This window comes from Clytia hemisphaerica, unplaced genomic scaffold (assembly GCF_902728285.1).
Source record: "Clytia hemisphaerica strain Z4C2 unplaced genomic scaffold, Clytia hemisphaerica genome assembly, whole genome shotgun sequence".
NCBI lineage: Eukaryota > Metazoa > Cnidaria > Hydrozoa > Leptothecata > Clytiidae > Clytia > Clytia hemisphaerica.
The window spans coordinates 368,264-390,678 of NW_027103253.1; the positions used below are offsets into that span (position 1 = coordinate 368,264).

Consider the following 22,415-nt stretch of genomic DNA (forward strand, 5'->3'; position numbering starts at 1 on the left):
GTTTTTAATTTTTGAAAAAAAATATTTAAAAAACGTAGTAATATCTAACTTCTGTTAAATTTTAGACCCATGACAATTAAAATTCAGAAACTTATTAACAAAACAAATTTTTAGACAATTTTATGATGTCCACAATGGTGTCTCATATTATTGATCGTGTCCTTACCTCTGTAGCTGTATCATCACTCTCAGTTATAAAACGCATACGTTGTATTTGAATTTATTAGCTAACAAAAAATTAATCAAAGTTTTTCAATATCCACCATCTCAAATATGAGTTCTCGTGAACAACAGAGAAATTCACCATTGCCCCTGAAAAACATACATGGGACAAAATATTTGTTTCTTTAATTCAGTTCTCCAAGCCCTCTTTTCTCTTGATGGTTTTCGTGAATACATTTTTAACAAGCTCGTAAAACGAAAATAAACTTGAAACTTGAACTTGAATATACATCACGCTCACAGCACAGGACATGACCAACGAAGAACGTTAACTTCTGAAAAAGTTAGCTAATCCCATTGAATATGGATGTAGACAATTGGAGATCACCACACATACACCAAAATTTTATTGCAAACTATAAACTTTTCCTTCACATGCGTTTAAATGTGGAAAACTTTTGTCGTGAACTATGAACTTCTCCTTTGCATGCGTTTAAAATGGGGAACACTTTTGTCGTGAACTATGAACTTTTCCTTTGCATGCGTTTAAAATGGGGAAAACTTTTGTCGTAACTATTAACTTTTATTTTGCATGCGTTTTAAATGGGGAAAACTTTTGTCGTGAACTATGAACTTTCCTTCGCATGCGTTTAAAATGGGGAAAACTTTTGTCATGAATTTGGTGATTTCTTTCATCGGGCGTTTAAAACTTGGAAAACTTTTGTCGTGAATTATGACTTAGGCGTAGATCACAAATAAGTTGTGTTCGCGTCGTCCGAACCGACTCACTTTCTATCTTAAAAATCGACACTTTTCAGTCGGAAAGTGGGAAATCTATCGGATTTTTTACCAATATTTTTCAAAGCATTTTTATACATTCATCGTTAGTCGCCGATTGGATCATCCAGTGTTAGTTCAAAGAAGCTTTCCGTCCGTAATTTTTCGAAGATTGTTTGCGTTAAAAAGCGCTATGCGACTGTTTTTTGCAACCGTGATATGACAAAAGATCATAATGCAGCTAGTGCGCTTGAAAATTCTTGCCGCGCGAACAAACCTATGTTCAGGGCGCATTTTTCTGATGATTCTAGTGCTGACTGACTGCCTAGGTTCAGAGCGCACTTTTCCGACAATTTTAGTCCCGACCAACTCACTTTTTGGGGCTGGAAATGACGCGAACACAACTTATATGTGAATGACGCCTTATGACCTTTCCTTCGCATGCATCTAAAATGTGGTTTACTGTAATACTTTTGTCATGAATTTTCCTTTTTTGCATTTTTTTGGAAGAATGAAATCGTTTCCCTGGTTTGAAAGTTTTTTCTTTTTGGCATTAGGTGAGACCAAATTCATTGTTCTGCAGGCCTGACCGACCCTATTTTTTCAAAATAGAAAAGTAATAGTATTGAATTTGCAACTGAACAAGTTGAAAATTTTAAAATGTATTTGTAAATTCATCTCAAAACTTAAATGAATTCAAAATATCACAATGAAAATGACACAAATATCATTCATCAATAAAGAGGAAAAAGTCTGGTGCTTTAAAATGTCACAAATTTTTTAGATCTTGACCTTCTGATCCTAGATTTTCAGAGATTTAGTTTTATTATATACTGACTTGCTGACCAGGTATGACCCATATTCTTCAGAAGGCCTTCCTGTATTTGTGGTCCCTTATTTAAAAGAATTATATTTTGGAAATAGACCTTTTGCTATTTACGATTTCATATTAAATAATTAAAAAACTCAACATTAAAACATTAATTCACTAATGTTTAATTAGTTAAAGTGGATTTTAAATATTATCATAAGTCTGCTTGAGTTTTTTATTCATTCAGACATGACATTGCGGATAGCAAAAGGTCTGTACTAAACTTTTCTTCCTTTTTTCAGCATTTTTACACATGATAGTATTCCAAAAAATTCATCTCTCAGAAATTTTGATATTTTTCTTGGTTTATTGTAAAACTTTCTCCATTTTGTAAAGTAAAGGTGTAAGGTGAAGCATGACGCTACAGATCAAATCTGTGTTTTGACTGGACTCACCAACCTTTATGATTATAAGGGTACAGTATGGCGCGCCAAAGCGGAAATAAATACTATCTTTTTAAAACAATACTATCTTCGTTTAAAACATACTATCTTTGTTGTAAACATACTATCTTCGTTTAAAACATACTATCTTTTTTAAAACATACTATCTTTTGCTTAAAAAATACTATTTTCGTTTAAAACATAGTATCTTTAAAAAATAATACTATTTTTACTATCTTTCATACTATCTTTTTAAAACAATACTATCTTTGTTGTAAACATACTATCTTCGTTTAAAAAATACTATCTTTTAAAAAAATACTATCTTTTTAAAAAATACTTTCTTTTTTCGAATATTGGTTGACTCAATTATTCAAATTTGTGTAATTTTCATTTTGAGGGGCGTGTAATGGGCGTTGGTTTTTCGTGTTTATTTTATGTGGCCTCATCCGCCCACATGTTTTCTGATGATTAATTTCTACTAACTTTTCTATATTTCAAACTTTCTCCAAATATCGACCCGACCGGGATTCGAACCCACCAAATAAAAGAATCTTTGATCAGAAACCCAGCGCGCTATCCGTTGAGCCACACTCGCAAAGCAGAATACAAAATTTGTAAATACTTATAGAATGACAAAAAAGACGGGGGTAATGTTATTGTAATATGGGTAAAAGTACCCCTTTTTTAACCTGACTGAAATTCGAGCCGTTACTAGCGACCCTGCGGGGCCCAAGGCGCCGAGTATGCACCCGGCACAGTGACAAGCCGTTACTAGCAACCCTGACCCTACCTAACTGATAATAACAGAACCCCCGTCTAAATTGAACCACCATACCCCCGTCTAAACGTTTCCACAGACGGAAAAAATTTTCGCCTTGGTAGTCATTTACAATCTACCCGACAACCCAGCAAGCATGGGTCATGCATGCAAACTTTAAAATGAGCGAGGCAAGACGTGCCAACCTCGTTTCCAGACTGTTTTCGAAAAGATAGTATGTTTTAAAAAAGATAGTATCGTTTTAAAATAGATAGTATTGTTTAAAAAGAGATAGTATCATTACAAAAGATAGTATGTTTTTAAACGAAGATAGTATGTTTTAAACGAGAATAGTATTTTTTCAAACGGAAATAGTATTTTTTCAACGAAAATAGTATTTTTTGAACGAAAATAGTATGTTTTAATCGAAAATAATATTTTTTTAAAAAGATAGTATGTTTTAAACGAAGATAGTATTGTTTTAAAGAGATAGTATTTATTTCCGCTTTGGCGCGCCATAGTACAGTCTGTTTATTGCGACAACTCTTTAAATTCAAGATCCTCTGAGAGTGTCTAGTGTTTTCATCTTACTTTAATATATGGCGTTTGTTTGTCATTCAATTTTTTGGTTTGCAACTTGCAAATCGAGGAGGTTCTGGGGTCGCTTCGCAACTTAAATTCGTGACATTTACGGCTTGTTTTTGTCACTCTCACATGTCTTTGCTATGCAAACAGAGTGGAGGAACGTACTTAAGCGTTCTGGAGCGCGCGTAACCCCTTTTTCTAAACATTGATTGTCAATTACATTCGATTAATCTTCGATTTCGTTTGATAATGTTCAAGTAGCATCGTTAGACGTTAATTACGCGCGCAGCGCGTCTCCTTTGGTATAATGTGCGCGCGGTCGACTAAGTTCCTGTATATCGCTCAACCACTTTCAAAATTCAAGGTTCGTGTATGACTACATGACATCAATTTTCGTATCAATTTTTAAATCCTCAGATCACTCCGATCGCAAGTGAAGGATCCTCAGTGCTTTATATTTTAAATGATGAGATTGCTCAAAAATGCTCACCCGTTACCATTAGTTACGTAAAGATGACTGGTTGCGGACCGATGACCAATGACCAAAGCAATTTCTGTTGAAATTTGAGGAATTTTCTCCTCCGAGCTATTTCCACAAGGACCATATTCTATGTTAGAATTGAATATAGAATTTTGAGTATCAATGCAAAGAAGCTTGTATTCAAGTCAAATTTCTTCATACCTCATCAACAGTACAGCACCAAACAAACAGATAGACAGGGCAGCACCAATCAACAGGACAAAGGGAAGTATACAATTTTGTATAGCCATTCATCTACAACATTGCCCCTTGATTTTCCAACTTGAGGGTTGTTGGCCTTAACTTACCTAGGCTAGCGCTAGCAACACCCAAAAGACCAGTATACTGTACAACTAACAAATAAAGCAAAGAAGGGATTTATACAAAATATATTTTGAATATTTACCTGTCAGTGTAGACCTAAAGCTCTAAACCAGCATCTAATAACATGAAAACCAGAATATGATTCTTCAATGGGAATCAAAACTATAAAGTGCACTTACAAACATCAATTTGTCAGATCTAACAAAATTAATAACCGCACTGTCATCATTGACAATAAAACAAACTATTTTCTGTCAAGAGCCTTGTAAACATTCCAACAACTTCCATCGAAATGATCTATCACAGCTCAGTCTACCATTTTTAGCGCGGTCCGAGGATTGAGCCGAGAACGCTCCGCGAACTCCTGCGCGGTTGAAAAACTTCAATCTGTCAATCATTTTCTCAAGCGAAGAGTACGCGAAGCGATTCTAGCTTTACGATAGTGCCGCGGGTCATCGATGGATAGTATTCAATTATCATTATCCCTTTATTTTCATTCCTAGAACTTTTGCAAAAAAAAGGAAAAATAGAAAAGTTGTATTTTTTACTGCTCTATTCACATACTGAATTTGAAAGATCTTCTATGTGGCGTTTTTTTGCAAACTTCAAAAAACTGATTTTTGTCCCGCCTTTGCGGGACTTTGGCTCAAGTGCTTGAGTGCAGCATAGGGTACAAAGTCCAAACATGCGTTTCCCGTAATTTTTGTGTGAAGAGTTAGGTCTACACTACCTGTAGCTGTATCATCACTCTCAGTTATAAAACGCATACGTTGTATTTGAATTTATTAGCTAACAAAAAATTAATCGAAGTTTTTCAATATCCACCATCTCAAATATGAATTCTCGTGAACAACAGAGAAATTCACCATTGCCCCTGAAAAACATGGGACAAAATATTTGTTTCTTTAATTCAGTTTCTCCAAGCCCTCTTTTCTCTTCTCTTGATGGTTTTCGTGAATACATTTTTAACAAGCTCGTAAAACGAAAATAAACTTGAAACTTGAACTTGAATATAGAGTCCCCTGCCCAGTTGGCGACCGGTCTAGTTGGCGACCGAACGTCTTTGAACCCAGAAAAGTCATACAAAAACAAACCTCTGGAGAATTTCTTTTGGTAGTTATCTGCCTTGACCTATTTCCCGTACTGTGTAAAAAAAGTTTTAGAAAAAAAACGAGTAGAATCCGAAAGATCCAACTTTGCACGGAAGCACACGAAAAAGCCAGATTTTTCAAAAAAAATAAAAAATTTCGGTCGCCAACTGGGCAGGGTACTCTACATCACGCTCACAGCACAGGACATGACCAACGAAGAACGTTAACTTCTGAAAAAGTTAGCTAATCCCATTGAATATGGATGTAGACCGCACATATACCAAAATTTTATTGCAAACTATAAACTTTTCCTTCACATGCGTTTAAATGTGGAAAACTTTTGTCGTGAACTACCGTGAAATAGACCTTTTTTCAAAGAGGACGTCCTGTTTAATAATTATGTAGTCCAGCCATAAAAACAATGATAGAGCCATGCATAATTACTGTATCATGCATATTGTAATAATTATGCATGGTTTTATCATTGTTTTCCTGCTGGACTACATAATTATTCAACAGGGTGGCCTCTTTGAAAAAAGGTCTATTGGGTAACTTGCATCAGTGGAGGCTAACATGCATAGCCCTCGAATGAATGACCTGGCTGGTCATTAAAATACAACTACGCAGCTCTGCTCGCAGCTCTACTCTACCATTTTTGTTTTGATTTAACTTTGTATTTTAATGACCAGCCAGGCCATTCATTTGAGGGCTATGCAAGTTAGCCTCCACTGATGCAAGTTACCCAATCTCACGGTATTAACTTTTCCTTTGCATGCGTTTAAAATGGGGAAAACTTTTGTGGTGGACTATTAACTTTTCCTTTGCATGAGTTTCAAATGAGGAAAACTTTTGTCGTGAACCATGAACTTTTCCTTTGCATGCGTTTAAAATGGGGAACACTTTTGTCGTGCACTATGAACTTTTCCTATGCATGCGTTTAAAATGGGGAAAACTTTTGTCGTAACTTTTAACTTTTATTTTGTATGAGTTTAAAATGGGGAAAACTTTTGTCGTGAACTATGAACTTCTCCTTTGCATGCGTTTAAAATGGGGAACACTTTTGTCGTGAACTATGAACTTTTCCTTTGCATGCGTTTAAGATTGGGAAAACTTTTGTCATGAATTTGGTGATTTCTTTCATCGGGCGTTTAAAACTTGGAAAACTTTTGTCGTGAATTATGACTTAGGCAAAGATCGCAAATAAGTTGTGTTCGCGTCGTCCGACCGACTCACTTTCTATCTTAAAAATCCAACACTTTTCAGTCGGAAAGTGGGAAATCTATCGGATTTTTTACCAATATTTTTCAAAGCATTTTATACATTCATCGTTAGTCGCCGATTGGATCATCCAGTGTTAGTTCAAATAAGCTTTCCGTCCGTAATTTTTCAAAGATTGTTTGCGTTAAAAAGCGCTATGCGACTGTTTTTTGCAACCGTGATATGTAACAAAGATCATAATGCAGCTAGCGCGCTTGAAAATTCTTGCCGCGCGAACAAACCTATGTTCAGGGCGCATTTTTCCGATGATTCTAGTGCTGACCGACTGCCTAGGTTCAGAGCGCACTTTGCCGACGATTTTAGTGCCGACCAACTCACTTTTTGGGGCTGGAAATGACGCGAACACAACTTATATGTGATTGACGCCTTATGACCTTTCCCTCGCATGCATCTAAAATATGGTTTACTGTAATACTTTTGTCATGAATTTTCCTTTTTTGCATTTTTTTGGAAGAATGAAATCGTTTCCCTGGTTTGAAAGTTTTTTTCTTTTTGGCATTAGGTGAGACCAAATTAATTGTTCTGCAGGCCTGACCGACCCTATTTTTTCAAAATAGAAAAGTATAGTATTGAATTTGCAACTGAACAAGTTGAAAATTTTAAAATGTATTTGTAAATTCATCTCAAAACTTAAATGAATTCAAAATATCACAATTAAAATGACACAAATATCATTCATCAATAAAGAGGAAAAAGTCTGGTGCTTTAAAATGTCACAAATTTTTTAGATCTTGACCTTCTGACCCTAGATTTTCAGAGATTTAGTTTTATTATATACTGACTTGCTGAGCAGGTATGTCCCATATTCTTCAGAAGGCCTTCCTGTATTTGTGGTCCCTTATTTAAAAGAATTATATTTTGGAAATAGACCTTTTGCTATTTATGATTTCATATTAAATAATTAAAAACTCAACATTAAAACATTAATTCACTAATGTATAATTAGTTAAAGTGGATTTTAAATATTATCATAAGTCTGCTTGAGTTTTTTATTCATTCAGACATGACATTGCGGATATAGCAAAAGGTCTGTATTAAACTTTTCTTCCTTTTTTCAGCATTTTTACACATGATAGTATTCCAAAAAATTCATCTCTCAGAAATTTTGATATTTTCCTTGGTTTATTGTAAAACTTTCTCCATTTTGTAAAGTAAAGGTGTAAGGTGAAGCATGACGCTACAGATCAAATCTGTGCTTTGACTGGACTCACCAACCTTTATGATTATAAGGGTACAGTCTGTTTATTGCGACAACTCTTTAAATTCAAGATCCTCTGAGAGTGTCTAGTGTTTTCATCTTACTTTAATATACGGCGTTTGTTTGTCATTCAATTTTTTTGTTTGCAACTTGCAAATCGAGGAGGTTCTGGGTCGCTTCGCAACTTTAAATTCGTGACATTTACGGCTTGTTTTTGTCACTCTCACATGTCTTTGCTATGCAAACAGAGTAGAGGAACGTACTTAAGCGTTCTGGAGCGCGCGTAACCCCTTTTTCTAAACATTGATTTTTAACATTGCAATGGCTTCTTCTCGGGTACCAATTCCAAAAAAACTCTGATCAAAAATGGTGAATATAGCTTGGTCCAGGGATATATAAAGGTCAGTGGTCAACTTCAAACTTACCTCTTCTACCCTACAGCTAATTTTGGAAAGCTCCTCTTGTGTTTCTTTTGCATTTCTGGTCAATCTAGCTTTCCGATTTCGTTCTATTATGGCTTTAGCAGGACTATCACCAAGCTCGTCCATTTTGATATCGGACTAAAGACATCTGCTCTCGATAAAAAAGTCTGTTTTCACAAGAATATTGATGAATTTTGAAATGGGCAATCAGAGCCATGCGCCATTTGTTTACATATTTCAGCTTCATGTAAAATATCACGAAAAGAAATAAAAATGGTGGATTAGCACTGAGAACTAGAATGTAAAAGTTTGAGTAGTTAATTTTTTCTCCAATCTATCAAAAAGAGAATTCTAGAGATTTAGCTGTTAGCGCATATAGATTAGATCACAAGAATTTCCTCGGTTTAACGATTGGATTAAAACTTTCTCCCATTCGGCAATAGCAAGATAAGAATTCTGAAAAGATTCACTGCTCATATGGCTCATGCATGCTACAGATTCTGGTTGACTTAAAGTTTTTTTTTGACCGGACACCTATTGATATGCATGGAAAGAGAAAGCATGTAAGTAGCTTAAGGGGAGACAGGTGTTCTGATTTTGATTAGAATTTGTGGTCAGTCAGGAGATTTTCCACGTTGATCCATCTCTATTTCTATTTTGTTGAGTTGCAGGAGGCCTATTTTCGCAACTATAGACGCTTTCAATGACCAGACAATCTCAATCAAACGGAATCGACGATCGAACCAGTTAGAGTTAGTCGAACTTAATCGAATGCAATCGGCCGATTGAAATTCGATTGTCGAACGCAATCGAATCTCAATCGAACGTCAAAATTCTGGGTAATATTCGATTGGTTCGATTGTTGTTCGACTGGTTTGATCGTCAATTCCGTTCGATTGAGATTGTCTGGCTTTATTCTTGCAGCTTCCCAACAATCAACATCCAAGCTCTCAAAAACATCACAAGCCGAATGAAATTACTTTCAATTTCCCGTAGAAATTATGCGATGAACAATCCGGGGGTCAATGAATCGCCGATCGAACGCAATCAAACGCAATCGAAAATCAATCGAACGCAATCGAATATCAATCGAATCCAGACGTAATTAATCGAACCAATCGAACGGTATTTTTAATCGAACTTTGTCGAAATTACTGAAATCGAACTTAATCGAACTTTTTTTAAAGAGACCTCGTCAGTTCGATTAGTTCAATTACATTATTCGAACTTAATCGAACTAATCGAACTTTGCCAAGTTTAATCGAACAAAAATTTGAGAAAGCCCAAGCAACTGAAGGCCGCTCCACTTGCGCGTAATTCGATTGCACTTTTTGCCGGCCTTTGACGACACTTTGAGGAACTTTGAAGCGCTCCCGCTGGTGCAGGCGTGTACCCTCACATCCCCCCTGACCAGTGGGCACCGATCAAACCTCCCTGAACCCCGGCCGGGACCCCCAGGGGTGGTCCACGGTGGTACCCAAATGATGAGGTCATTTTTCCCAATTTTCGCCAATTTTCCAATGTTTGCCGGCTTTTGACGACATTTTACTTTGAGGAACTTTGAGGCACCCCAACCGGTTCAGGGGAGTACCTTTACATCCCCCCTAACCAGTTGTCACCAATCGAACTCCCGGAAATCCCTGCCGGGACCCCAAAGGCGTTCCACGGTGGTACCCGAAGGAAGTCATTTTTAAAAATTTTGACCGATTTTTGCCAATTTTCAAGCCTTTCCGAGCCTTTTAAAGGCTTCGGAGCACTGATGGAGGGTGTTGGCATTGAGGAAGAGCAAGGCTGAGGGTATCCGAAGGGGTCCGAAGGGATACGGGGGGCTGTGGAGGGATGCAGAGGCCTCAATCGGTCCCACGGGGGAATTTTGCTGGTGAGAAAGGGGTGTAACCTTTTCAATTGAGAAGGTCGTTTTTGGCAATTTTCGCCGACTTTTGACGGCACTTTGAGGAACTTTGAAGGACCCCCAACGGTGCAGGCGTTTACTCTCACATCCCCCTGACCAGTGAGCACCCAAAGTAGGTCATTTTTTTCCAATTTTGACCAATTTTCAAGCCTTTCCGCCTTTCCAAGCCTTTTATAGGCTTCAGATGACTGATGGAGGGTGCTGGCTTTGAGGGAAAGCAAGGCAGAGGGTATCCAAAGCGGTCCGAAGGGCTGTGGGGGCTGTAGAGGCCTCGATTGGTCCCACCGGGGCTGGTACCCAAAGGAGTTCATTTTTCGTAATTTTTACCAGCTTTTGACAACACTTTGAGGAACTTTGAAGGACCCCCAACGTTGCAGACGTGTACCCTCACATCCCTCTGACCAGTAGGCACCAATTGGACCCCCCGGACCTCGGCCGGGACCCCCAGGGACCGTCCACGGTAGTACCCAAAGGAGGTCATTTTTTGTTGTCGAACTTTATCGAACGGAGTTTTTTGTCGAATTTGTCGAACCTTTCTTGTTGTCGAACTTTATCGAACGGAGTTTTTTGTCGAACATTTCTCGTTGTCGAACTTTGTCGAACTTAATATGTTTTGTCGAACTTAATCGAATACTCACAATTTTAGCAACTTTTGAAAAGTTCGATTAAAGAATTTAATCAAACTTTTGTCGTTCGATAAGTTCGACAAAGTTCGATTAGTTCGGTAATCGAACTGTTCGATTAATTACGTCTGGTCGAATCTGAAAATTGTGGTAATATTCGATTGAGATTCGATTGCATTCGACAATCGAATTTCAATCGGTCGATTGCGTTCGATTTGGTTTGACTGGTTCAATCGTCGATTCCGTTCGATTGAGATCGTCTGGCAATGAGCGCCCCGTCAGCACCTTGGACTGACTACCCCAATTCCCCTCACATGATGATGGCGGCATGGGGTTGACCCTGGTTGACCTGGGCTGGGTGAAAAGGTTCATTCACTTGCCAAAGTGAACTGCTGCAAGTGGGAATTGAACCTCAGTCGCCTGTGCAGCAACCAAGGTCAATGACCACTTTACCACTTTACCACGACAAGCAGATTTGCACCGCAATGAACTGTGTTTGAATCCCAAGCACTTCCTTCCAGGCAGGATGATGATGTTAGGAAAATATGGTTATAGACTCTCTACTTTCACTCAGTTTCTTACCAGCTTTTAAAAAAAGTCAAGTAGAAATTTTTCTACCAAAAGTCATTCGTTGATTACTTTTTAGTGATTTTATTGTAATTTTTAGAATGTTTGGATCTAAAATATACAAGGATAAAACTATAAAATATGAAGGGAACAATGATGCCATAAACCATGGCTAATGGACGACGGTCCAAGACAGTTCATGTTTCTGTAGCATCATACAGTTCATAAGAATACTAATGGGCATTTCATAATGTCTCATACAGTTGATTACTCTCCATCCCCCTCCAGTTCGACGAAGGCGAATTAAACCCATTTACCAGATTCAGGTTCATAATTCATGGGGGGTCGTCTGACACGAGTTGGACGAGAAGGCGTTTTATCAGCTTGAGGAGATGACACGTTGTTCAGCTGATCCCGTCCCGTTTGGCTGGGGGGAATTGTCGGGGTTGGTACAGTCTCGATCACCGCCGGATCTTTGGCATCTTCAGTGATGGGGTCATCATGGTAGTTGGTTGGCTCAGCAGATCTGGACGATTGTGTTGGTATTGATGGACGTGGTGTGGCGGAAGGTGATGGCGCTGGAGCTAGCAACGGTGGAGGAGCTGGCATCGATGGTGGGGTTGTCTTGCGACTCGAACCCTGATCGACTGGCAAAAATTGACGAAGGTGCTTACGATTTCGCCTTGTGAGCCGGCCAGATCCATCAACCTTTAGGGTGTAGCTCTCGAATCCGTGAACTTCGACAACTGTTCCAGAGCGGTCCCAACGTTTGGGGTAGTTGCCTGATAGATTCTGGATGTAGCAATGATTGCCGAGTTGGAGTGATGGAAGTTTGAGAGTCTTTTCGTCCAGTTTATCGATCGAATGAAAGAATCGTTCCTTCATAGCTGATTCCTTCTGTGCCCATGCATCCCGCCATAAGGGACGAATGTGCTTAAAGAAGGCAAAGGCATCTCTGATTGGTCTGCCGAAGACAATTTGGGCTGGAGAGATGTTGCAATCTGGGTCTGGCATGTTTCTCATCTGCATCATAGCGAGTAGAAACTTGTCAGTGTCGAGTGATCCTGAGGGACCTGTGTTGGCCCGAAGGAGACGCTTGGTAGATTTAACTGCTACTTCGGCACGTCCGTTTGATTGAGGCAAGTAGGCAGAAGACAATCTGCGAGATACACCCCAGCGTTTGAAGAATTCGGCAGTAGCAGAGGCGATAAACTCAGGTCCACCGTCGCTGGTGATTTCTTCGGGAACTCCAAATCGAGAGAAGTAGTTTTTTAGGCACGATACCAGACCAGCAGCGCCTGATTGCGGTGAGCCATGCGGGGAGGTGAAAACGTCGCACCATGCAGACAAACGATCTCCAACGACAAGGTAATGTTGGCCCGCACTTTGGAAGAAGTCAGCAAACACCTTCTCGAACGGTGTTGATGGTGGTGGAAAAGGCACGACAGTTGAAGCTGGTTGTGATGGGGCATTGACGATGCATTCCCGACAATTCTTTCTCGTTCGTTTAATGTCAGCTGTCATTCCTGGCCAGAACACGATTGCACGAGCGCGAGATCCCATCATTGTTACACCTTGGTGGGCAGCGTGAAGTGCGTCGAGGACAGCAGGGCGAAGGGAGGATGGGATGACAGCACGATCATCGTAAATGACTACGCCATCTGACACGTGGAGACTTTCGCGGTATTGCCAAAATTGTGAGATGGTAGGAGAATCGCGGCACTCTGGTGGGAATCCGTCATGGATGGCTTCAATCAGGGACCGCATGGCATTGTCTTTCTGGGTCTCCTCGACAAGTTGATCCCAGGTGATGGAGGCGACTGTATTGGTTTGGCGTTGAATGGCAGCAAGAACCAACGATTCAGTTAGGTCTTCTTGGTCGTCTGATGGGGATGGGTAGCGGGATGTTGCGTCACAAGCTGGGTTGGTTTTTCCCGGAAGATGAATGATTTTGAAATACCAGGGAAGTGTTCTTTGTTTCAACTGAAGGAGTCTAGTGTTCCTGATCTTGTCAAGCCTCTTGTCACCATATATCTTCACGAGAGGTTTGTGGTCGGTAATGACTGTCAAGTCGGGACATCCAAGGGTGAAGAATTTGGATTGCTCAAGACCCCACGTTATGGCAAGGGCCTCCCCTTCAATTGCGACATAATGTTTCTCAGCCGGGGAGAGAAATCTTGAACTCGCGAGTGTGATACGCCAGCCACTGGGACAACAGTCGGGATCAGTGACCTGACAAGAACAGTGTTTCTGCAGCAGGAGGTATCCAATTCCTTTCTTTGACCAGTCTGTTCGGAGACCAGTGGGGCGTCCAAGGTCAAATATTTCAACACCCTCTTTGATTGCGTCGATAATTGTTTCTTTGGACAATTTGAAGGCTGTGTCAAGCCCGTCATTCCACTCAAACGGTGTTTGTGGGGAGAGGAACTTTCGGAATGGTTCCATGTGGTCTCGGAGTTGGGCATAGTTGGACACCTGATTCACTAACCCAAACCAGCTACGAATGTCAGTTGTCGATGAAGGTGTTGGAAAATTGCAAATGGCGTTGAAATATTTTGGAAGAGGATCAATCCTGTCTGGCGTAATACGAAAGCCAGCAAAATCAACCTGCTTCTGTGCGAATTGGAATTTATCAGGATTAGCGACAATACCCGAGTTTCCAATGAGAGTCAATAAGTCTATGGTTCGCCACCAATGTTCAGTTAAATCCTCGTCATGGTGAAGGGTGTCGTCAACAATACGTTCTTTGCGATGGAAGTCTGTCAGGATGGTGTCAAAACGTCTGTTGTAGCCATCTCCTAAAGATAAGAAGCCTTGTGGTGCACGCTTGTAACGAAACCGACCAATAGGTGTGATAAATGTTGTTAAGTGGTGGTCAGATTGGCGCAAAGGAAGGCTGTGATAGCCATTCCAAGCATCTAAGACGGTTTTCCAGGTATTTCGAGGAATGCGTCGTATTATATGAAAAGGTTGTTCTGAATTGTGGGTCTCCCTCTTACAAAACTTATTCAGTGGTGATAGGTCGACGGTTCTACGAGGGGAGCCATCGTGTTTTCTTGCAACGACCATGTGGTGACACCAGTCCGATGGTTCTCCCAATGGCACCGGCTCGATTACGTCAAGGGCGACATCACGAGCAAGGTCTGCGTATACTTTGTCTTTCCAGTGGATCGGTACAGGTATGGCTTTGTGATGGGCGACTGGTACCGCATCATCTTTGATGTGGATCTCGACGGGAGGACCGTCCATGCAAGGAAGCTGTTGGTGTGGACAGGTGTTGAATGTAGAGCTCCCATAGTAGTCGAGGAGCCAATCACGCATGCGAGTGCTGTTCTCAGGGATGCAGGGAAAGGGCAGTTCTTTAGGGCGGGAAGGTGGTGCAGTTCGTATGGGGCAGTCACAAATGCCCCCATCGCTCTTGGTTGCACCACAGATTGATCCAACAGGCATGTTTGCGTTTGCCTGAGGGGAAGAAGATGATTCTTTGCTGGTTGGATTGTTATTAAATGCTCCAACAGTTGGAAAGTCACGATTAATTATACCGAGCTGAAGCATGGAGTCGTATGAAAGGTATAAATGCTTAACATCGCGACTGACGTAAACCATCGAGCGGCAAGATACTTTGTTCCTGCTTTCCACTGCACCTGTCATTCTGGCACGGAAGACTCCATCGATCCTAATAGGTGATTTGTTGGCTGCGTCCAGGGAGAGGGCGGCAGGTGATAGATCTGACATCTCGAATCCAGCCTTCAGGAAGAGTTCTAGGGACCAGATATCGGATTGTGCGCCAGAATCGGCTACAGCTTCGATATCGACACATGTAGCTTTCTGGTTGTCTAAGGTAATGCGAAGGTTGACCGTTGGATGGGACATTACACGAGCTCGTCTCCATGCTCCTTTGGTGAATATTTGATGCTCGAGTGGTATTGATGGCTTCGAACGGGAGGTGGACGCAACCTTGGGTGGCGCTGGTAAGGGACCGTAGGTGATCGAAGAGATCTGGCCAAGTGGGTCGAAGGTACCGCTGATGGCATTGGACTGACTGGTCTGGCGTCGTTGCTCATCTCTGTTTTTCTTCCAGCACAACTCACACCGTGTGTGAGGTTTTTGGTTCCATCCTCTTGGTTCCTTTGTGAATATGTTGAAGTCTTTGTGGCAATCAGGGCAGCTAGCAGTCTTTGCTTTGTCGATCTCGCTTGGAGAGGGCATACGGTTGCGACGACGTCCGTCAGTTGCTCGTCTGTGGTCAGGTTGATTGCCTCGCCGATACGCTAATAACCCTGTGACTGATGATATATATATATATTGTTCTCCACGAATGCTATCACATCAGTTACAGGTTTCTCCTGGATGTCATCAGCACTCAGGGCGTCGCGACAAATGTCAACATCTGCGATTCCGTTCAGCAAAACATCCCTGATAACTTCGTCTGTGTAATATACTTCACCATTATAGGCGGTCTCACAGTTCTTACATGAGCCGTCAAATACTGTCTTAAACTCGCATGTCTCTGCTTTTCCTTGAACCCTAGCGGCGAAGGTTCGGAAGGGCTCATCTGGATCCTGGCGCATAGCTAACAGTTCAGAACGTACAACACCGAGTGCTACAGGAATCACTGCTAACTTCTTCAATGTCACGAGCGCCTCATCAAGCGCAAAGGGTGGTAAAGTTAGGTTTAGCTCTGACCACAATGTTACCAAGCTGTTCCTCTGTGCATTCAAGGAGCTGACCAGATGCAACTGCATTAGGTATGGAGGAACCAGTGCGATAAGTCTCCCAACGTCGGGTGAATGCGTTCCAGTCCTCAGTGGTTGCGTTCATTTGAAGCTTCGGACGCTCAAGCCTGGGAGCACGCATTGGTGCGGCACGACCTTGGAAGGCGTTGGTAGCGTGTGTATGGGAGTGCACATTCAATATAGCAGCTGCACCAATCACGTCTACATCATCAGTCATGAAACCACAGTCAGGGATGGGACACGAGAGTACAGTCATTGTGTCAATGATACAAAACACTCATCCAATGCAATAATGTGATGTTGATCCAAACATGGACAAAAGTCATTCGTTGATTACTTTTTAGTGATTTTATTGTAATTTTTAGAATGTTTGCATCTAAAATATACAAGGATAAAACTATAAAATATGAAGGGAACAATGATGCCATAAACCATGGCTAATGGACAACGGTCCAAGACAGTTCATGTTTCTGTAGCATCATACAGTTCATAAGAATACTAATGGGCATAATTCATAATGTCTCATACAGTTGATTACTCTCCACTTTGCAGAATCTTGGGACGGATGAGATCTCCCGAAAAAATGAAGTGGGGCAAGGGGAGGGGGATCAAAAACAAATTTTCATGAAAAAGTGATGAGGGATAGCAAGGAGAAAAGGGGAGAGTTTAGTTAATTATCATAGCTTCAGCCAGGTTTCTAGCTCCCCCCAACAATTTAGCTCCCCCCAACAAAGTAAGGTCCCCCCCAACAATTTAGCTCCCCCAAAAAATTGCCTTGTGTTGTGCTAGGTCCCCTAAGACTTCAGCAAAATAAGCTAAAACAAAAACATTGTTCTCCCGCCCCCGTAGAGAGAAATCAATAAAAAATATAATTGTTCTTATTTTTTGGCATTTTTGAGCCTCACTATTCTTATAAAATTGTTCTTATAAAAAGAAAAGTGTACAGTACTGATAAATGAAAACTAAATTTTGTTTACAAATCTTTTGCTTTTTATATTTGATTTAAAGCTGGACTTAAAAAGTTGTTGGTTTGCTGTCACCCGACCGACCCTACCTCGAAACCTGCCGACCTAAAAAAATTGTATTGCCATTTTAAAGAAGATTTTTTTTCATTCAAAAACTTCAAACAATAAAAAATCAAAAACTCAAATCTTGTTTGTCTCAAGCATAAGAATCGTAAATTCCCTGCTAGCACTTCTGTTTTTTATTCAAAATTACCTAAATGTATAAACAAAAATTTCATAAATCGGCAAAATAAAAAAAAAATTCCAACCGACTGACCCACCTCTAAAATCTAGGGTCTGGTGACGGCAAACCAACAATTTTTTAAGCCCAGTAAGATTTAAGAGATCTTTTGAAATTAGCTGAACCAGGGGGGGTCAGTGTACTGAATGCGGCATGTATGTGTACTACAAGGTATTTTTCAAAACTTGACACCCACCCACCCACCCACCCCTGAAGTACACCATACTATATGAAAAAATCCCAAAACCACCCCATACCCCATATTTACTACCAGGTAGTACAGCCCTGTGAATCCAGGTCGGCATTCGGCAATGCCAACTTGAAAGCCGACGTAACTTGAGCTGAAGTCGGCTTTTATTTGCCGACGTAATTTACACTCTAGGTCGGCGTGCCGTTTGGGTCGGCAAAGCCGACCTAAAGAGGAAAAATATTATTTGTTAGGTTAATCTAATTGTGTTATCATTTGATAACACATGATAATCGAGCCTCATTCCATTCTCTTTATAAAACATAAAACTTAATAACACAATTATAGAGCAGCTGAATTTGTTAGTTTGTTAATTTTCTTTCTATTTTGTCTTTGCCGACCTAAACAAGCTACTTAGGACGGCTTTGCCGGCCTAAAATGACCTCTAGGTCGGCAGTTAAGTACGATATGATTTTGTCTGAATTCACAGGGTTGTATGTTGTACCTGGAAAAAAAACAAAGATCGCAAAAACAGGACAATTTTTTTTTCTCAAAAATTCAAAATGCGTAAGAAATCAAACTTTTCAAAAATTACGCTAGACCATACGTGGAAATGCATGAGTCTCACACCCAATGCATGGGAGTTGGCATCAATGTTGAATGTTCGAATGTTTACATTGACTCGATAAACCTTCATTTCAGTGGGATTTAGTAGGATTTCAATTCATTTCAAGAATTTTGGAAAAATGATCTTAGACAAACTTGGCTTGATCAATTTATAATAGAACAACTTTACATTTGTATTTTAGCAGATAATTTCTGAACCTTTTTGTTTTCACACTTTTAACATCGATTTTGGACCCAACACCCCTATTTTGGTACACAGGGAGTAAAAATCAAATTCGATTTTGGACCCAACACCCCAATTATAGTACACAGGTAGTACATGACAAATTTTTTTCTCCAAACACCCACCCACACCAGGATACATGCCACCTTCTGGTACACTGCCCCCCCCCTGGCTGAACAGACCCAGAGTCTCAGTCAGATCATCTATCCCCCATCAATCTAGGTCCCCCCAAATATTTTGGTAATTTTAGCCCCCAGGTTCCTTAAAGGCCAAAATATTTCTTAGCCCCTACCCAAAAAAAAGTAAGAAGGGGGTGGAGCTATGCTTATTTTCAATTACAAGCACTGTTAGTTATGGGAAATTCGTTAGTCTCAGTCAAAAAAAAAATAAGAAAAAAGTTTCTTATTTCGCTTTCTCTCTCTAAAGATATTTTACATATACTTGTTAGCTATTTTTGTCCAAAATCCTTGGGGGATAGGCATTTTTAAAGGTTGGGTATCATTTATAAGAAGGGGGAGGTCAGACCCCTCTCTGCAAATGTTTGTTTTGATTAAAGAAATAAGCTCTAATATTCTTTGGGCCTGTTTGGTCCATTCCAGAATTCGTCTGTATCAGGCGGTAAATGACACAGGATTTTCGAGGGCAAAAGTTTTTACAAAAATTCAAAATTTCCATGAGAGAAAAAAATGTAAAAAAAAAGTAGAAAAAAAAGGCAATTAAATTAAAAACGGCAAAAAAGAGTGAAATTTTCCGAAGCATTTTGCAAATGTACATGGATTTACATCGGAATTTCCAACCACCACTGTCTGATTATATGGAAGAAAGGTCAAGTCAATTGAAACAATATTTGCTGAAATATTTACATCTAAAATTTTTAATGAGGAATCATGAAAGCTTCTCAAATTCATAACACACGCTGATAAAATTAGATTTCACTCACAAGGAAGCTTGTATCTTCTGCAAATATTATTTTGATGAAAAGCAGGAACATCATAGCAAAAAATGTGCAGACGTACTGCATGAATACTTTGTCTGCTTTATTTTTCTTATGAAAACTGAATTCTCAAGGGTACAGAGATGGATTTCTATTATGAACAGTTTACAATAGAAAAGACAAAGAAGCAATCCGCTAAGGAATTCTTGTCCTTCATCCAGCTTCCCTCTATTACATATCCCTCAGATCAGTTAGGGTCAGGGTGGAAGTTTGAAAGTCGAAATAGGGCTGGGAATAGCATTGGTAGGTAAATATAGGGGTCTCTAGGCCCTGGTAGGGATACCCCTAGGGTTGGAGCTAACCCAAGTATGTATAGGTCTGTAAAATACACACTATAAGTAGATTTTGAATTCCAAATTGTGCCAAGGTTTCGTGGTCTAGTGGTAGCGTATGGAGCTTTGGAGCTTCGGAGATTCCCATCTGGAACTCAACTTTGGCAAATTTCAAAATATCAAAGTTGAACTCTGAAATTGACTAAGTCCAACTTAGAAACATCATAAAGATTCAGAAACTCCAGAAAACTCCAGATTAAAGAAATACAAGATCTACTCTCACCCGCACAAAGAAGCCACAACCTTTTATAATTCAGGGGATGTCAATCGAACTGTTCAATTTTAACAAAATAATCGAACTCCATCAAACTTAAAATCAAACAATAAGTATTGATTACCAAGTCAAGTTGAACTGAGAATTTCCTGTAAAGTTCGATTGGTTCGGATTGATGTTCAATGTGTTCAATTTATGATTTTTGTTCATAAATCATTCTCTGAGCTCTTCTCCTAGTTAAATGATTGTTGGGGATCATTTAGGCTAAAGCTGTCAAACTATAGACTTTTTTGTCTTTCCATCCACCATATTGAATTGTATGCAAAAATTGGTCGAATTGCTGTGCTGTGGGCTGGGTGACAGCAAATCAACACTTTTTCAATTCAAGCCTGTGTCTTTCATATTTGAATTGAATCAATTTGAATCATTTGATCAAATGACTAGGTAAGTTGCGCAATCTTTCTATCTACAAACACTTTTAACGTATTATATTTCTCATGCAAAGCTCAAAAACAATAAAAAGAAAAATGGCTTTCAGTAGTATACCCAAGGACTTGCGTCATCTAAGGGCTTGCTTGTTGTGTTCGATGGTTAAAACATTGGAACAGTTTGAGATAGATGGATGTGATAATTGTGAAAGGTTTTTATACTTAAAAGGAGACAGAGAACAAACCATGAGTTGTACAAGCTCAAACTTTGATGGTGTAGTATCGATGATGTCACCAGATGAGAGCTGGGTGGCAAAATGGCAGAGAATCGATAAACTTAGACCTGGATGTTATGCTGTATCTGTTAGTGGGAAGCTACCATCAAGTGTTATTAAAGAACTCAAAGGTCGAGGAATAACATATCGGTCAAGAGATACATCAACAAAATAATTCAATTTTATGGATTGTTGGAATTTTTAAATTACAAAAGTTTTAGTACTAAATGGTGATCAGTTCTTCTTTACAAAAGATTGAGAAGACGAGCTTCAGAGAAAAAATGACATTATTAGGATTCAAGTCATTGGTGATGACTGCTAGATAATTTTTATATTTATTTAAAAACAATTCATTTTTACTATCAATTTAATCTAGGCTATAGACGTTTTAAAGATAATAAATGAATATCGTTGTTTTAACTTGTGTATCATATTCCACTTTCATTAAATTGAGATAATTCGTTCTTTACTTCAGTTGAGTCCAACTGCCTGTTTCAGTGTTGCTAAAATCATGTTGAATATGCTGGCTTTAAAATTCATTCAAGGTTTTTTCAAATTCTGACAAGAGTTTTTGTTAAAGGCCGCGTCTAGGGTTGTTTGGCTCATTTGGAGTTTATAAATCTTCAATATATGGTGTTTATCAGAGATAAAATTTTGAAATAATATTCTTCAGATTTGATTAATTTGATAAATCAATCCACTTCCTTTCATTTGTTTTTAAAAATAAAATGTTTTTTTTGTTTGTTTTTCAGTTATATTATAAACATTAAAATGATAACAAGAAAGTTTTTACAAGATTGTGGCAAATATGTGAAAAATAACCTTCAATCAATGTGGAAAGGCTTCAAAGGTGAAAATATCATGATGGAAGATGTAAAAGTACTTTATGATTTTGTTAAACCAGAAACAATTAAAAATTTTGATCTTATTACTGATATAGATGTCGGTGGAAAAAGTACAGCAAGCTTAACGACTAGTGTCAATGGGCGACTGATGATAAAAGGTGACTTGTCAACTGAGCTAGATAAAGGATTGAAAGTAGATCATAGTGGATTTTGTGGGATACGATCACAACCTGTTATTGGATTATTCAATAAGGTCGAAACGACTGACATGACTTATTATGATGCAGTGGATATCAAATACAGAGGAGATGGTCGTTGTTATTTCGTCAATCTACAAACAGAATCAATGTTGCTTCTTAACCAGTATGATTTATTTCAAGCTTTTTTGTTCACCAAAGGTGGACCGTATTGGGAAGTTGAACGAATCCCTTTCACCAAGTTTCTAATGACTTACCAAGGGTACCTACAAGATGAACAAGTTGATTTTGCTAATATTCGAACCCTTGGTGTTTCCATCAGCGATAAAAATAATGGACCTTTTGGACTTGAAATTGAATATATCAAGTTGGTCAAAGTGGGCCACCAGCCACAAATATTTAAGCATCAAAAGTATAAGCGCTTTGAGAAGTATTAGATTTGTTTTTTCATTTGTTTTCAATAGATTTTATATTTTGTGTATTTTTGTATGATATAGTTACAGCTAAATTGAAAATTTTAAAATGAAATAGGTGAAATATTGATAATTATCTCGTTTGATTGCATTTTATTTCTTTCAAACGACTGTAGTTAATGCTTGTTAAGAATTATGACCCGTCGTTATCCCTTGTTAAATATAT

The 22,415-nt window shown here is 39.2% G+C and overlaps 3 protein-coding genes across 3 annotated transcripts in view; 2 read left to right on the top strand and 1 right to left on the bottom strand.

Moving 5' to 3' along the window:
* The window catches only part of LOC136797824 (early endosome antigen 1-like), a 40,081-nt gene extending 31,475 nt beyond the window's left edge, over nucleotides 1–8,606 (bottom strand). The window contains exon 1 of the mRNA XM_067054410.1: nucleotides 8,375–8,606. Within this exon, the coding sequence (XP_066910511.1) occupies nucleotides 8,375–8,497 (123 nt within the window). The 5' untranslated portion in view covers nucleotides 8,498–8,606. The remainder of the gene's footprint in view (nucleotides 1–8,374) is intronic.
* Nucleotides 8,607–20,558: 11,952 nt separating this feature from the next.
* On the top strand, nucleotides 20,559–20,909 carry LOC136797423 (transcription elongation factor SPT4-like). The gene has a single exon (XM_067054002.1). It carries the CDS (start codon nucleotides 20,559–20,561, stop codon nucleotides 20,907–20,909), a length of 351 nt encoding a protein of 116 aa, XP_066910103.1.
* A 571-nt stretch (nucleotides 20,910–21,480) lies between these two features.
* On the top strand, nucleotides 21,481–22,322 carry LOC136797846 (complex I intermediate-associated protein 30, mitochondrial-like). Its single transcript, XM_067054432.1, has one exon. The coding sequence runs from the start codon at nucleotides 21,506–21,508 to the stop codon at nucleotides 22,211–22,213; it is 708 nt and encodes a 235-aa protein (XP_066910533.1). The 5' UTR covers nucleotides 21,481–21,505; the 3' UTR covers nucleotides 22,214–22,322.
* Nucleotides 22,323–22,415: the final 93 nt, after the last annotated feature.

Bases quoted from the DNA above. Each gene is read 5' to 3' on its own strand.
- LOC136797423 (XM_067054002.1), top strand. From the start codon at position 20,559: ATGGCTTTCAGTAGTATACCCAAGGACTTGCGTCATCTAAGGGCTTGC.
- LOC136797846 (XM_067054432.1), top strand. From the start codon at position 21,506: ATGATAACAAGAAAGTTTTTACAAGATTGTGGCAAATATGTGAAAAAT.